The 18,340-nt window shown below is 35.7% G+C and overlaps 1 protein-coding gene across 1 annotated transcript in view; it reads right to left on the reverse strand.

Annotated features, from left to right (window-relative positions):
• Window positions 1–336: 336 nt before the first annotated feature.
• The window catches only part of Fam114a2 (family with sequence similarity 114 member A2), a 32,532-nt gene continuing 14,528 nt past the window's right edge, over window positions 337–18,340 (reverse strand). Inside the window, exons 9-14 of the mRNA XM_047555512.1 lie at window positions 16,037–16,116; window positions 9,765–9,884; window positions 8,967–9,106; window positions 8,582–8,654; window positions 3,950–4,003; window positions 337–2,117 (exon numbers count right to left, since the gene is read on the reverse strand). Of these exons, the coding sequence (XP_047411468.1) occupies window positions 1,983–2,117; window positions 3,950–4,003; window positions 8,582–8,654; window positions 8,967–9,106; window positions 9,765–9,884; window positions 16,037–16,116 (602 nt within the window). The 3' untranslated portion in view covers window positions 337–1,982. The remainder of the gene's footprint in view (window positions 2,118–3,949; window positions 4,004–8,581; window positions 8,655–8,966; window positions 9,107–9,764; window positions 9,885–16,036; window positions 16,117–18,340) is intronic.

The raw sequence follows: 18,340 nt of genomic DNA on the forward strand, positions 1-18,340 counted from the left end.
GTTATAATAACTACGTAGACTATTTAGGTTTAATTCGGTTTTGTTGAAATTGCCAAGCAAATTTCAACAGTTATTCAGGTGAGACTGGCAGGTAAAAACTTTATGACAAACTACCTCCATTCCAATTTACAAACGTACTTAAAACTTTTTAGTATACTGCTGCATTCACACTCAAGTTAGGAAAATGACCTAACTTCAGAACTAGTTTAAGAGCACAGCAATGGCCAATATGTACCGAAAAGGACAAATGTGGGGCTAAAACGTAGAAACAGATGATAGTTTTTTTGTTTATGCTGTTTTCACTCAATTTGCAGTCTCTGTAGAAGGGTAAGCCTGTCAAAAACTTTCTAGAGAGTTCAACATTGATCTGTGAGGGTAAAGTGATCAAGGTAGCCTTTTTTTTTTTGCCTTTAACTCAAAGAACAAGAGAGATAGGAGACTATTTGAACTTTTCTTTTTTGGAATTTTCCTGATAGGAAAAGTGATAGTGACACATGATGGGACTTTGGTCAGATGATATAATAACAAGCACTGATGGGGTCTCAAGTTAAATGGAGAAATGAGCAGACTGGTGTTTGAGGCGACATAAGATGGGCAAGTCAGTGGGCAGGTTTTCAAAATTCCTCTTACGTATTCACCAGAGGTTTTGATGACATGTTAACTAAGAGGCTTGAATTTTTAGAACTTCCTCACTTCTTGAATGTTTCATTTTTAAGCCTTTTATGAAAATGTACATCATATTATATCAGAGTACATAAACGGATTTCATCCTTGATGTTTGTGAAGTATCACACTTGTGAATAGATACAATTATATTTTATTTTAAACCTTTTATAAGATGGGGGGCAAAGTTCACAAAAAAGTTACCTGAATCATTTAAAATCCACAAAGTTGGAGAACTTTTTTTTAAAAAAGAACAGATACCAAAATATATTTCAGTTGCTGAAGAAAGCAAAAATGGCATAAGATCTACAGGATAAAAGTTGTATTTAAAAGCATGCTAAAGAATAAATTAAAACAAATAAAGAAGAAAAATGTGTTAGAAGTTAAATCTTGTTTTAAATGAATATCATCTCTATGGGACTCTATGACTCACTTTAATAATATTCAAACAACAAAAACTCTACTAACAAAAGAGCCTCAACACTCCTTTTGGGTTGGTTGTGACAGAATTTACCCTGCTTACAGGGTGTGCATGAAAACCAACCTAAAAACAGTATCTAAAATATGAAACTGTTTCTCTAAATTGCACTTACTGGTCTTAAATCCTGTTGAGTAGGGATCAGCTATGACTTGAAGCTTATCTTCATGGGATGGGGGAGTCATTTGACACCAAAGGGGACTTTGCTATATAGTTCATTCATGTGCCTGAAAAAGTATAATACTGCAAGTTTCTCCTCAATGTCAAATATCTACCGAGAATTTAAGAGTAGATGAAACTTCCTAACCATTTCCAAGAATTCACATGATGAAGGGTAATCATTTTAGAGTTTATACATGCTCAGTTTTCTTAAAGCCACAGATTTTATTCTAGAATGGAGAAAATTCATAGCATTAATAAAGTTAAGTATGTTGTAAATTCTAGAATGCCAAATTAAGTTCCTTTTCTCCTGTGTTATCACCAATTTTATCCATGGACTACAAATTATATTCGTGACAAAATTGTTAGTGTTTTGCAACATGTTAAAAATAGATCCATATTTTTTGCCTGAGTGCCCCACTAAATTTTATCTAGAGCTATTATTCTTGGACTTTCTACAAAAATTTCTTTTCAAATAATTTATTAATTATAATAACTGGAAATAGTGTAAGGACTTGAATACTTCATCCAAGTGAAGAAACTAACTTCCTCTTTAAACCTGTTCTCCTGCCTGAATTTTTATATATTAAAATAACCTTTCTCATTCATTTCTACAGGGGTACCCTGAAGAAAGTGGCACTTCTCAGCCATCACAAATCCCAGGCCAAATCTTCTCTATTCTTCAATGTCCTGGCAAAGGTCTCTGAACTTGTAGCTCCTGCCTGGGTAATTCTGTCTTGTTCTCAATGAGAGAGATCTGCAGCACAGGTAAGAGTAGTTGAAAGGCATCCTGGATGTAGGAGGCACTATTTGATGCCTGGAAGGATTGAGAAAACAAGAAAAAGAAAATAATCACAGCCATGTAAAAGAATGTAATACAACAGATTAATATTTGTAATCTAAATGAATTTGTAGCTTGCCAAGTAAGATCACAGACCTGACTATTGCAATAAACTTTATTTTAGAGAACAAAAAACCTAACTATTGAGATGATACAACAGTACCAAAATAGAATGTTAGCATTTTTTTCCCCAACTTGCCCATCAGAAATGGTAGCTGTTCTTTGACACTGTGCTCAAACTTGGCATGCAAGGTTTATTCATTCCTTAATTGAGTGGGCAGTTTGTTATAGCATTGTAGTCAATTACTGAAGGAGGCTTTCAGAAGACTATGAATCCTGCACCTATGGGATTTCCAGTCCATTATGATAGCTCTATTCGATGGCCTCAATGCAATCAGTGAACACAAGACAGCTGCTCACAAACATGAACAAGGAACAGTGCTTCAAAGATGAAACAATCTAGATATATTTCTATCTGGCACAACAGACGTATTTGTGAGAAGTACTATGGAATCATTATGCTCAGAGTTTGCCAGACTTCGTTTACATCTGACAAACTCTCACTTTACAGAAGAGTAACAACAGGTAAAATTGTATTACTTCAAGAACAAAAGTGTTTCATATCTGTAAGCAAAGATCAACTTTAAAAAAAAAAAGGCAACCCATATCAAGTGTATTAAGTGAGATCTTTTCTGAAATTATCAATGGTTAGTACTCTGATATAAACTTGTGTGACATTTGACAATACATTTTCCACCAGAAGACCTCAAAGATCATCTAGTTTAATCTCTTATTTTGCACTTAACAATAGTAAGATTGCCAACAAGGGCAAATTTCTAATCCAATGTTATATAGCGAGTCAAAGATGATCAAGGACAGGACTGTGATGCTGGTTTGCAAAGTTCTATCAACCCTACCACTCTGCCATCTACTAAATCACAAACTTACACTTTAAAAAAAATTGTTTAAGTGCTCAAGAGTTCCTCAGACTGCTGAAAGAAAACTGTATAGTTAAGAAATTAAAAGTATTTCTTTAATGGTAATTTTTAAATAATTTAAAACTAGAGAATAGTCTAGCAGTATAAAAAATTCATATTTAATACCTAACCAATTATCAATATTTTTGTCCCCCCAAGACTAAGATAAATATGTTTTAAACAGATCATCAAAAGTATAAAGTTGTCTGTACAACTGATTTATAAGACAAGAGTTCTTCAAACATGGTATCCAGAAACCATCACATATGGAGGCAATATACTCAACCATGGGATCCTTGCACACCACTCTTTTCCAGGAACTTAAACCCTCCACTCCAGTTTCCACTCCTTAAATCTAACAGACTGATGAGGATTATATAAACATAGGCACCTATTTGACCAAAAAAGTAAGATTTTTTGGAAAGGAAATGACAAACTGTTTCGTTTTGTGACACCTCTCCTTCATAAGCTTTAGTCCTTTAGAAAGCAGTGCTTGCCTATTTGTAATTTTCAGCCCTTCATGTTTACCAGCTTCTGGTCTCCAGAAGGTATTTCACTCCTGAGAATTGTACATTAAGTTGTCAAGGGGAAGGGACTAAGTAATGACAGTCAATTGCTCCTTCTAATCCACATTACCCTACTGCTTCAACTTCTATGCTGTGCAATTAATAAGCAGGAAATACACCTCGAACATACACCATTTTGTTCATATATGCACCAAGCCACTAATTTGGTGAAAAAAACAAAAAAGTCAAAAGCTAAAGACTTAATAAGAGTTAATTAATACATAATGTCTTTGGAATCAAAGACTTAAAAACAATTACTACTAACCTCTAAAAAGACTGCAGTGATTAATGGATTCAGGACATCTGCCTTTTCTTTGATCTAGAATAAAGGATACAATGTTTTCAGAAGAGAACCTTAAAAAACAACAGGTAGAATATAATCTCACTTTGAAACACACAAAAATATAAACATAGGATGTCAGGATTGAGAGAGACCAAAATTTCATCTCTGGAAACTGAAATTTTAAGTGCTTTAAACTTTCTCTATACTTCTCTGCTATCCAAATTGGGATTATTCTTCTTTGTAGTTTTTTACAGACTTTAAAAAGTATCCCTCGTTTTAGATGAGGCAGTGGGAAAGGTACATCCTTGACCACGAACTTTATAACAATTTTAAAACAAAACATGTAGATATAGAACATGTGCTCAAAAAATGAAATGTTTTTTTAAGACAGTCTATTTGGAAAAGTCTCATTTCATGCAAATTAAGCATGCAAATGTAATACATGTGTTAGCACTTCATAGATGATTCATTTTGTTAAAGTACAATATATGAAAAGGCTGTGCCTTATAAGATTAATTTTAGGAAAACAGAGATCTTTTAAAGAAAATACTAACTCGAGTTTGCACATATACTCTTTCAGGAAATTCCCCTATGTCTTAAGTGCCAAAATCCTTCATCTCCCATCACTCTTATCTTCACAGGACCTCTGGTTAAATGCTGCCTCCCTCCCGCAGTTCCCTCCTCTTCCCTCCTCTCTCAGACCACAACAGCCAAGTAAGGAACATTTTTATTCCATGACTTAGACCCCAAGGAAGCCAAGTTTATGGTTTCAAATATATTTACCAAAAATACTAACATTATCTGGAACTTACACACACACATATGCACACATAACACACTCATACACACCACACATTTTCAGAGTAAATCCCATTAAGCAAATTTCATTCCATATTCAATGTTTTACACTGCACAATTAAATGTTTTTAATTTTTCAGTAAATACAGAATACTAAAAAGAGAGAAGAGTTAAATTCTAAGATTACCCTTTATATGAATAATCTAATCTCAAATTTAAGAATTTGGGCCATGTTCTTAATTTAAACAAATTTAGGGCCCCAGAGTAACTCTGCCACCACAATTTATACTTACTATAAAGTTATTTTCATTTACCTGATTAAAATGCCCTTGGTAAGTTATGCAACCAACCCACGTATCTATAAAAGATGAATAGATGAAGGAAATGTGGTGTATATACACATTTGGTAAAGAAGAATAAAATTATCAGTAAATGGATGGACAGAACTGGAGAACAACATGCTAAGTGATATAAATCACTCAGAAAGTCAAGGGTCAAATATTCTCTCTCATATGTGTAAGGTAGAGGGGAAAAAAAGGAATAAAAAAGGGATATCATGAAAACAGAAGGGAGATCAATACAGAAGGGGATTGAGAAGGAGAGAAAGAAGGGAATGGGAAGCAAAACTACCCAATTATGCTATGTTCATTTGAGTTTACCACAATCCAGCTTTTATATGTAATTATAATGCACTAATTAAAAAATAATAACAGAAGGGAGAACAGTAGAATAGAGTAAAGGGATCAGGGAGATGGAGGAGGGGAGATACTGGGGAGTAAGACTGATCAAATTATGTGCCTATATGAATATGACAAATGAATTTCAGTATTATATATAATGATAACGCACCAATAAAAAATCCCTTCGTTCATCCTAATTCATGATTACTGATTTCTCATCACCTTCCATAACTCACAGGCATTCAGTAAATTTTTATAATTCCAATTTAAAAAAAAAAACTTTAGCTTTAATTTCAGCTCTCTCACTGACTAGCAACTATATAATATGAATGTTACCAGTGTCTAATTAAGAAGCTATGCTTCCAGTAAGATTCAGCAGAAAAGTGTTTATAATTTCCTTAATTACCAGATTTTTTTAAAGGTTGCTGACTAACAATGACATTTTTTCTCATTTTATTTCTTTATTAATTTATTTGTTCTAATTAGTTACACGTGACAGTAGAAAGCATTTATGCATTTTGATAAATCATATATAAATCGAAGTATAATTTCTCATTTTTCTGATTGTACATGTTGTAGGATGACACTGGTCATGCAGTCTATGTACATGAGCTAATTTCACTCTACTATCCTACCTACCCCATACCCCTTCCCCTACCCCCTTCACTCCCCTCTACCTAATATAAAGTAACTCTATTCTTCCCTAGTGCTCCCACCCCTTATTGTGAATAAGCATTCGAATATTCGGCCTTTGGTTTTCTAGGATTGGCTTATTTCGCTTAGCATGATGGTTATATTTAAATTAGCCTTGAAAGGTTAAGTACTCATATTCTATCAATAAAAATAGAATCACCCCACTCCCCCGGTGCTGCATTCCCTCTTTGGCCCACCATACACATATGAATATTGCCAACAGATCTAAAGAACAGGGATGGGGTATAGCAGGAGATAATGTCATATTCACCTTTTCAAGGTCTAGTTTTTTTGATTTTGCTAATGGAAGTAGCACTTTTTAAAAGTTGTAAAAGTAATGCCTAATCACTGTTAAAAAAAAATACATAGAATATAGAAATTCATTGAAAAAGGAAAAAAAAGTCAAAATTTGGGGTTTTTGTTTTATTAAGGTCTATATTTCCAATACAGGTACAGTGAAAGCACAAAGCATAGTGAAGGCTACATAAAAAAAGAGAACAAGAGTCTGTGAGAATAAGTTAGACACAGAAAAGCTGATTCTAAAACTCATATGGAAATGCCTGGGGCCCAAAATGACCAAAATGTCTTGAAAAAGAAAACACATTTTTGCAGGGAGTGAAGAGGGAGTGGTATTGGGGATTGAGCCCAGAGCCTAGCACAAGCTAGGCAAGTGCTCTACCAGTGAGCTACATCACCACCTCTTTTTATTTTATTTTGACACAGGTTCTCACTAAGTTGCCCAGGCTGGCCTCAAACGTGTGATCCTCCTGCTTCATTCTTCTGAGCAACCAGAATTATAGGCCTGTGCCACACACCCAGCTAGAATCTTACTTTTTGATTCAAAGTTACAATAATTAGGACAACATAGTAATCACATAAGGATATTCGCATAGAAATCAACATACTATAAATCAGAATCCAGAAAGGGGCCAAGACAATTCAATGGGTAAAAGAACAGTCTTTTCAACAAATGGTGTTGGGACAAGTGTCTTTTCAACAAATGGCATCTGGATATTCACATGCAAAAGAATGAAGCTGGAACCCTACACCTCATATCACACACAAAAATTAACTCAAAATGGATCAGACACCAGAGCTAAAACAGAACTTTTAGAAGAAAGCACAAAAGTAAGTCTTCATGATTTCTTACATACTATAACATCGAAAGCACAAGAGATAAAAGAGAACTGAGAAGCTGAATTTCATCAAGAATTTTGAACTTTTGTGCAAAGGACAAGAAAAGTGAAACAACAATCCATGGCTGGGAGAAAATATCTGGTAAGAAACTTGCATTCAGAAAAGATAAAGAACTCCTATACATTAATAATAATAATAAAAAAAAACAGTCAAATTTAAAAAATAAGCCAGGTGAGCACAGTGGCACCCAACTATAGTCCCAGGTACTTGAGAGGCTGGGGCAGAAGGGTCACTTCAGCCCATGAGTTTAGGTCAGCCTGGGCAACATAGTAAGACCCCATCTCTTAAAAGGAGGGGGAAAAAATGGGCCATGGACTTGAGCAGACATTTCTCCAAAGCTGCCCAGGTGACCAACAAACACATGAAAATACACTCAATATCAATAGCCAAATCAAAGTCACAATGAGACGCCACTTCATACCCACTAAAATAGCCAAAATCAAAAAGATAATGACAAGTGTTGATGAGGATATGGAAAAATTAGAACCCTCATACATCACTAGTGAAAATGTAATATTGTGTGGCCACTTTGAAAAGCAATTAGGCGGTTACTCAATGAGCTGTTATCAACCATATGGCAGAGCAATTCCACTCCTAACTGTCTACCCAAGAGAAATGTGAAAATAAATTCACACAAAAGCTCATATGTTTGTTCATGACATTATTCATTACAGTCAGAAAGTAGAAACACATCAAATGTCTATCAACTGAAGAGTAGATTAAAAAAATGGGTATATATGTATGTATGTGTATACATATATACTTAGGTATATACATGTAAATGAGTGTATATACACACACAAATACATATGTATCTACATATAAAATGGAGTACTGTACAGTAATAAAAACACTGATTGATATGCTAAAACATAGACCTCAAAAACATTACACAAAATGAATGAAATCAGACACAAAATATCACATATTATGATTTAATTTACATGAAATTGTCCAAAATAGGCAAATTTACAAAGAAAGAAAATATATTTGTATTGCCTAAGATTGGGGGAGTGTGTAAAAGAAAGAAATGGGAAACTGCTAACATATTAGGATTGAGAGGGGGATGATGAAAATGTTTTAAAATTCTATTGTAATAATGACTGCACATTTCTGTAAATATACTAAAATCCATAGAACTGTATACTTGACAGGTGACTTTTATGGCACATCAACTATATCTCAATTAAGCTGTTTTAAAAACCCATTTATAAGACATTAGCCCATAAGAGGCATGAACTCTTACCCCAGCAGTTGTTAGGCAAGTGGTGAACTCTTTAGACAGAGAAGACAACTCTTTACACAACGTAACTGTCATCCTAGAAAATAATGGAGAAAATCAGGAGGGTTCTTTTCTTTCTCTTTATTCTCTCTCTCTCTCTCTCTCTTTATTCCTGTGTTACTTCTACTGTCTGAAACTAAGACAAACAATTCTAAAAATTTTGGCAATAAATTTCATATAACTATCAGGCACCAATAAAAAAAAAAATCTGGAGGGGAAAAAAACTTTGGAAATTAAGCCAAGAAAACTCTTTCAGCAATTTGCATCATTTTATTTATTTATTTAGATACCAAGGATCAAGCCACATTCCCAACCCTTTTTATCTTTAAGAGATACTCATTAAACTTACTGGGAAAGAGTTTGGCTCCTTTCTATGGCTGTCACTTCCTGCTTCCCACCATGCAGAACCAATGCTGCTGTTTTGTGAAACAGTTCAATTGAGCAGGCAGTCAACTCTGCTAGGCTGCGGATTGCAAATGCATGGATATCCTGAATGGAAAAACAAAAGAAAGCATAACAAAATAAAACATTAGGTTTTAGTGTTTTGTTTTGTTTTGTTAATCTGAGAGGCAATGACACCATCTTGCTTCTCTCATTCTAAAGAATTCAATATTTTGAAAGCAGAGTTGCCCTTTAATAAACTTTCTAGTCTTCTTCCACAGTAGTGATATAGTTTTACAGCTGGGCTGATAAGTAGAAAAAAAAAAAACAGGCTCCCCTGCAGTTGGGTGAGACTAAGTTTTTGCCAAAAGATTTACATGAAGTATCTGGTAGCACCTCCTGGGAACCTTCCTTGGGACCAAAGACACATGCACCCTTTTGTTATTTCTTGTGAGAGTGCACTCTCTCTCTCTCTCTCTCTCTCTCTCTCTCTCTCTCCTGTGTTACTTCTGCTGTCTGACACTAAGATACTACAATTTGGCTTCACAAAGCTGAAATGTCTGTTCAATAAAACAGAAGGAGACTGGGTTCTCAACTGTCATATCTACATCTCAAATCTATTTTTAAAAAAGAGAGAGAATGGGCTGGGTTGTGGTTCAGTGGTAGAGTGCCTGCCTCACATGGGTGGGGCACTGGGTTCGATCCTCAGCACCACGAAAATAAATAAAAAAGAGAGAGAGAAAAAGAGCTTAGTTGCTTTAGTTACCTCTATTGAATTTGTATTGACTTCTTCAGTATTTTCTGCCTCCAATTGTTTTTCTTCTTCTTTCTCTGCTAATGGTGTGGTCGGAAATGCCATGATCCATTTGTAGGCAGTATTTCTTGCCTAAATAAGGAAAGATTATTTCACACCAGCAATTCAATCCAGCTCACTAAGATTATTCTGTGCCTATGAAGAACACATTAGCATCCAGAAAGTCAGCACTCTTTGTCAGTTGAATACACCACCTAGCGTTTCAGTCCTTATCTTACCAGACAAGAACTACTGACACTTGACACTATGTACACTCATTTCTTTTCAAAATTCTCTTGATTCCTTGGCTTTTCTTTTTCAACTGAGGTGTAACTTACATATAATAAAGTGTACAAACCTTCAAAGTACAGTTCAAAAAATGTTACATGTGTGCTGGGGATGCAGCTCAAGGTCCTGGGTTCAATCACCAGCGCGCACACACACACACACGCCTGTGAAACTAACATTCCTACACCCTCAAGAAGTTTATTTATTCTAATTTGTATGTAGCTACTTAATGCATAACAAATATCAATTATATTTATCCATGCTGTTGCACATATTTGCAGTCCATTCTTATTTATTGCTATGTAGTATGTCATTTTATACATACACCACAATTTATTCATTCTCCTGATTTCTAGTTCTTTGGTTTTTGTAACACCACTATCATCTGGTTCTCCACCTATCTTTATAATCACGACTCCTCAGTCTCTTGTATGCATAATCCTACTTGATCAGTCCTTAAGTATCATTAGCTGGAGTTCTTTACTTTCTACGTCTCTCACTCTACTCCCTGTCCTTGGGCATCTCCATTTATTCTACTCCAGTGATTTTTTAACTATTCCTGACTTGCTGCTGACTCCTAGACCCTTCCATCCTTCCCTTACCTCTGCTGAAAACAATGTATTCCAAATGACTGCTGGAAAGCACTCTTTCTGTTGAAGTTATTCAAACAAGGGCAGGTTTGAAACTGCTAGTGGTTATTTTACCACCATGTGGGAAAGCTTCCTTAAGCATTCAGCCAAAGCAAAATAAAGCAGAGCCAAGATACAGGTTCCTGAGTAGAGTCATGCCTGAAGCCAGTCCTGCCTTCCCCTTGACTGTCTTTGGCAACTGAATTCTCCTCTTTCGGCAGTCTGACTTGACTTTCTGTAATTTACAGATGAAAGTCTCCTGGTTTCTCAAGAAATGTTTACTATCATTAAATGAAAGCATTCACTTGATTTAACTTTATACAGACAGCATACATTCAAGGATATAATCTAGAATAGGAATTTGCAGACAACCTTGAGATTTATTCTAACAGAGAATCACAGGTTTTATCATTTAGCCTTTAAGGACCTTAGGTAGGGTTGCATGCAAGCTATAAAACAAATGCATATCCAGATATTTATTTCATGATTCTACTCACTATAGCATAGAACCTCTAACAAGAACTTACAGGAACAATCTGGCTCTAATCTAAATCTTCCCATTACTTAAGCATTAACCTCTCAGGTTCACAAAACCAAACAGAATGAACAATACAAAGGTTCAGAATCAGGAAAAGTCAAAGTGCAAAGCAAAGTCTGAGATATCTAGCAAGATCACAGTACACAGGACACAGGCATTTATTCATTCATTTATTACAAATACATACTGCATACTGTGCTGGGTTGCTGCAGATTCACTAATAAATGATCCAAACTAGGGATCTGCTCTTCTTTATTCATGAGAGGGAAGACAGTTAGTTAACAAGCAAGCAAATAAATATATGCATAAAGAAAATAAAATGGGGTAATGGAGAGTGTAGGATTGGGTAAGCAGAGGGTGGCTTGAGTTTGGGTGGTTAGGAAGGGCCTTTGAGGAGTAAAATTTGAGTTGCACTTTGGAGGGTAACAAGGGGTTGGACATTCAAATACCTATGCAAAGACACCTGTAAGCACAGGGAAGGCAGTTTGGTATATTTTAGGAACAGAACAAAGGCCAGTATGGGAAGAACACAGAGGATAGGGGAACATGAAAAGAGATGAGGTCAGAGTGGTGAGTTACAGAACAGTGAGTGACACAGGAAACTGGAAGGAATCCTAACAGTTAACTAATAGTCCAAACGGTATGTGACATTTTTTGTAATTTCTTTGAAGAGATAAAATGAGGCAAAAAAAACCCTAAGGATTAATTTATCTGAGATTTTAAAGGAAAGAAAAATAGGGAGCAATAAAACCACATAAGAGAAAACTGATATCATACATTTAATACATTGAATGAGATATTTTAGTAGGCATAGTACATACCCAAAGTGACCTCTCTTACAGTACATTAAGTGAAGTCATGAACTACTGTGCCAGCTTAGATCATTTATCAGTCTTTTCCAAAACTGTCATCCACTCCCATGATTCAACCTAGAACTTCCCACTGGTGAGATCTGGAATCTTAGAATTAAAAGGCACCTTTGAGCTTAGCTTTTCCAACAACTAATTTTTTTCCAACTGAGAAATAATACATATAGCCTGAAGAAGGAACAGGATTTGCCCAAGGCCATAATATATGTGAGTGTCCAAATGAGAAATGGAATCTTAGTCCCAGACTTCTACTTCAGTGCTCTTTTCCCTGTATCATACATACAGGGACAATCAGGTCTTGGTTGATCTTTAATCATCCTACATCTCAAATCTCAATGCCCCTAAAATTTAAATAGAGTGCTTTCAGATAATGGCTAGAATTAACACACAGATAACTGTTCTTTTAAACATATTTGCTTATTAGTGTGATTTACATGAACATGGAAATTGTCTTTCTCATTATTATTTCCTTAACACCTAGCAAAATACCTAGAGGTTAATTGAACATATGCTTGTTTATTGGACATCTATATGTATGGAACATCAGCTGGCTTCTGTGATGCCTTCAAAGTGAGCACTTACAATGAAACATGCATTTTTAAGAGTTCTGTGTATATTAACATATTTAATTCTCATAAGAATTCTATATTACTCCACCTCATAAGAGAAATTGAGGCAAAGGGAGGTTAAGTAACTTGCTCAAGGTCATAAAGAAAATAAGAGATATAAAGCTGGAACTTTAAGAACCAATTATGTGTAGATCCTGACTTCAAAAAATTTAAATTTTATGTTAGAGGTAAGATACAAATATTTTAAAAAGCTATGAAAAGCTGGATGCAGAGGTGCATGTCTATAATCCCAGCAGCTCATGGGCTGAGGCAGGAGGATCGTAAGTTTGAGGCCAGCCTCAGCAACTTAGCAAGACCGTGGGCAACTTAGTGAGACCCTGTCTTAAAACTTAAAAATCAAAAAGGTGTTGGAGATGTAGCTTAGTGGAGAAGCAACCCTAGTTTCAATCCCTAGTACGTTCCTCCTCAAAAAAAAAAAAACTATGATAAATTTAGGGAAATGCATATATACAATGTTAAATATACTGTTAAAGAACCTATACAGTATGTTAATTTTTGTGTGAGAAAGAGATAAAAAAGTATATCTGCTTATCTTTACAAAAAAGAAATAGGGAGGACAAGCCAGAAAAGAAAAGAGAAGGCAGTAATAGGGACTTAGGAGGTAATGACACTTTTCTGAATATATTTTTTGTATAGTTTTGACTTCTGGAAGCATGTTAATACTATATTCAAAAATTAAATTAGTATAGGGGACAGCAAACAAATCATAAATTCTTTTTGTAGGTTGATTTTATAATAGTATGGGCAAAATAATGAAGTTATTTCAAATGCATTATATGATTAAGGAAATGTACTAATGTTGGGAAATAATGTTCTTACCATAAACAAAGTATAGGGAAAGGCAAGGAAGAAGGCCGTAGGGGCAGATTAAAATTGGGGTTATTGGTGTGAATTCAATTTCTAAAATATGTGTATGTGTACACATGAGCATATTTATTTATCTACGTATATACACGTGTGTGTGTACCTAAGTATATCTTCTAGCTCTACTGACAGAGTCTAGAGACAGACACCCAAGTAGCAATGAGGACACCTAGTACCCAGGTCTTGATCTGCAATACTAAAAAGGTTTTCTTGAAAGAATTGCTAATTCCAGGGCTGAGAAACAGAGGGCACAAGATGAGTCTATACTACTTTATTATGCCAGAAAATAAAGAATTGCCCCCAAGTAATGGAGCGTGTCACAGAGGAGCCAGTCTAAAGGACAATATGAACGTGAAAATAACTGAGGGCAGTGATGAACTACAAATCAGTGGAGAGAAAATCATACCAACAACAAATAGACCCCAAAAAAAGGAAGGAAGGAAGCAAAAAAAATGGGGACAGAGCTCTTCATTAAAATGCAGGAGAATGCTGAAAACCAACTGGTAAGTGTGGTGAGAGTGCTGAGGCTAGAAAAAAATCATTTTGCAATCCTCACAGTAAAGATTGTTGCAACAAGAACCATAAATAGAAGCTAAATTTAGGAGGAAAATTATTATGATAAGTAGGAGATTTGTGGGGTCTTACAGTGTATCTCCACAGAAAGCGTACTGAAAGCAAAGAAAAATAAATAATTCTCCAAAGAGAAATCAGATAACACATCACTAATAAGGAGGAGATGGACATCATAAGTCTTTAAATATGATACCCTGGGCAAGAGAGATCAGCTCTTATAGAGCATTCTGGCCTTAGGAATACACATCCTAACTTTAAGCACAAGAAAGCATCAGATAAACCCCAGAAATAAGGAATATTCTATTTTCAAAAAGAAGAGAAGGAAGTATGTATTTCTCAAAAAATGTTAATGTCACAAAAGACAAGGAAAGGCTGAGGAAATATTTCAGATTAAAGGAGACTAAAAATACACAACTAAATAACAATTTATGATCATGCACTGGCTCCAGTATTAGAGGAAAATATTTGATATGAAGACCATCACTGAATCAACTGACAAAACGAAACCAGAACAAAGGATTAAACAAAAGTATGGTATTAACATTAAATTTACTGAAGATGGTAACCATACTGTAGCTATGGAAGGAGACATTCATATCTTTAAGAAATATATACTGAAATATTTAGGAGTGAAGGGCTATGTTGTTTACAACTTACTTCCAAATGACTACAAAAATGGGCAGTATGTGCATGCACGCATATGTATGTGTATGTGCAAATAGAAATGAGTAAATAAATGAGATAAAATGTTAACAACAGTAAATCTGCATAAAAGATATATGAACGTTGTTTACACTATTTCTGCAACTTTTCTCTGTTTCATATTATTTCAAAAAAAAAATACTATAATATAAGATTGAAAGTACTATGGTAAGGCACTACAATTGAGATGAAGAAGATGGGCTGCTTAGGAATGGTGCAAAAAACTTTCTTGGAGAATATAACCTTTCCACTGGGCATGGGAGACTGAGATAAAACGCTAAGCATCACATTCCCTACCCCGGGGACGGGAAAGAAGATGACTATGCTGAAGATAGAATAGCTATCAGCTCTCTGTCCAGGAAGCAATGTGTGCCCACTGCTGATTGATCCTGAAATGTTAAGACTGGGAGAGGTGGATGTAGAGGCAGGAAGAAGCCCATGATTCACTGGAATTGGGCATGATCCATTCCAAGGGTATTTTGGTCCTAGGAATGTACAGTCTAACTTTAAGCATGAGAAAGCATCAGATAAGCTCCTGAAATAAGGAATAGTCTATTTTTATAAAGGAGAGAGGGAAGAAATGGATCTCTCTGGAAACAAGACCTCCCTATTCACTCTGAGCTTTGACTAAAGTGTATGTTCCAGATGTATGAAGACAGCTCAGAAGTCATTACCAAAGACTAAGATCTTGGCCTGAGACTGTCATTCCCACATGCTAAATGGTCACTATCTGAGTCACTGGCCTTTGGAAAATGACAACCTCAAGCTACACCTCATCATCTCTGTATCATTCAAAGCCCTGAGATCAATGAGACCTGAATGGAGCCTGGCTCTTTGGTATAATGAAGTTTGGTCATAGTGCCAACTTCAAATTACCAACACTGTGGCCTAAATTAAGCTTTCAGATAAGCAAAGCATTCCAAATGAGAAAAGGTGAGGACAGGACATGTGTTGGGGGGAGGACAGATATAGGTTCAACACACCAACCTGGGGGAACAGAAGGCAGGAAGGTGTGGAATCCCTTTTCTAGGTAGATTAATAATATATCCTCAATTCTGATGATACCCCTGACCAGAATTTAAGATCTTATGCTGTTTGCCTACTAAATTCTTTTAGATAAAATAATGAAAATTACCAAGAAGTAACAACTTACCCTGGCAAGTTTCTCTGGTTTGGAGGAGACGTGCAGCTGGGAAAACAGTTCTGTTATCTCTTTGGTAAAATCTTCATCCCCTAAAAAACCAAGTCCCATGTAAAACATTCCAGAAAGACTGCTGGGGACCATGTGGAGGGTGAGGAGGACAAAGAGTGGTAGCAGCAACAGTAGTCTTAATAACAACAGTAGCAGCAGCAGCAAGTTACATTAGCTTGGAGTTTCAGTGCTTACACAGACTCTTTTTATGTATATTATATCAAAGAATGTTTTCAATGAGCTTATAAAAGAAGAGTCATTACCCCATTTTAGAGAAGAAGAAACGACACTTGAAAAGATTTCTCCCAAGACTGCAGAGCAATAGTGGTCAAACTTTGGCCCTCCCCCTCCCAGAACTCTGCCTTAAATCCCAGAATGAAGAAGTGGTGAAGACAGAACACCGAACAGAGACTGTGCATGTGCTTCCAAGGAAACAGAATTTAAGTTGAGTCACGAAAGATGAGCACAAGTTAGGAGAATGGAAAGAGTTTCAGGGAGAGAAAACAAGTGCAAAGATCCAGGAGTATAAGAAAGCATGACAAGAAGTTTAATATGGTGAAAAGTGTCTAACAGGAAGAGTGGAAAGAAGCTAGAAAGGGGAGCAGAATCCAGATAATAAAGGACCTGTATGCCATGATGAGGAACTCAAACTTTATACTGAGGGAGTGAAGAACCTCTAAGTGATTCTAAGCAAACAGATATGATCAAATTTAAATTACTGGATTACTTTGGCTGCTAGGTGAAGAATGGATAAGAAGGAGAACAAAAAGGGAGACAAGGCTGAGGTAATAACATATGATCTAGTAAAGAGATAATGGTAGACCCTGAAAAAAAAGAAAAGAAAAAGGGACTCCAGAATGTTGGAAAGATGGTTAAGGAAGAAGTTGGAGTTAGCCTGGTGAGAGCTGATGGGAATACAGAACACCTACGCTTAAGAAACAAACAAATGGGTGAGTCAAGATGAAGATATCTAAATGAATGGCAAGAATCTCTTTCCCTCTCTACCCACCAAATTTCTATTCATTCTCCCCTTTGAGGTCCAGCCCAAGTCCCCAAGCAACATGAAATAAACTCTTTATAAAGAGAACTCTTGTATAAAGAAATCTTTAGCACTTAGAATCTATATGAGCATTTCCAAAGCACCAGTCAATGGTTTAAAAGATCAAATTATTACCAAATTTATGCCTGGTATTTCTCCCCAAAATCCCCGGTGGGGAGTATATCTTGGCTCTTCTCTCTTCATCCACTATTATTTTATCCCTCATTCTTGGCATTTAAGGTAGAGAATTAAATTGATTTAATAATCTCAAGTACAACATGGTTTGGGAAAAGCTGATCTCACTGATACAACTCTGACCTACATAGCTCATCTAAACCCTTAATCATATCCTACCATGAAAAATCTAAAATCTGACTTTCAGGCATTGTGTTTTCCCAACTAAGCTCTAAATTTTTGGGGTGCTGGGAATGAATCTGAATCGAGGGGTTCCGAATCTGAATCCAGGGGTTCCGAATCTGAATCTTAAAGGGTTCCCAAAATAATCCCAAGGCACAGAGGAAAAAAATTATGGACTTTTATTTATGGATATCCATCTTATGCTATTAAAAATTCTAATTTAGGATATAATTTAGGATGTAAATAATATGGTAGTTATATGTATTTAATTTATAAACATTTATACATATGTATCTTTATGTGTGTAAAGACAGATATTATGTCTATGAACTTTTATACTGGCAAGATTTGTGATCAAAAAGGGTTTAGAGATCACAGTCACATACTCTCCATAGAAATGAACACAAAAAAAGTAGTTGTTACATTGGAATAAAATTCTGTAAAGATGGAAAAGAGACAGGGCTGGTGCTTTGGAGGAACTCATGAGAAAGGCTGGACTCTCCCCAAGCAAGATGACTCCTTTTTATGTAAAGGGAACAGACACATCAGGGGCAAGGGCTAGGGATGCTGATGGAAAACAAAGATGACCAACATCACCAGAACCAAATTCTATGATTTTTCTCTCCTATATGCAACCTCCATTATTTCTAACAACTTCATTAAGCTATAATTAAATACAAAAGACACTATTGCATTCTCAATCAAAATTAATGAGGAGGGCTGAGGCAGGGTAGGGGACGGGGTCCTAGAATTCACTGCTGTTATTTTCAAATATCTGATCTCTGGCAAACAGGCAGGGATAAGTATCATAGATACAAAACCATCTGATTATAAAACTCCTTAGAGTCCTCTGGCATATAAAGATTGGA

Source organism: Sciurus carolinensis, chromosome 6, assembly GCF_902686445.1.
Source record: "Sciurus carolinensis chromosome 6, mSciCar1.2, whole genome shotgun sequence".
Lineage (NCBI taxonomy): Eukaryota > Metazoa > Chordata > Mammalia > Rodentia > Sciuridae > Sciurus > Sciurus carolinensis.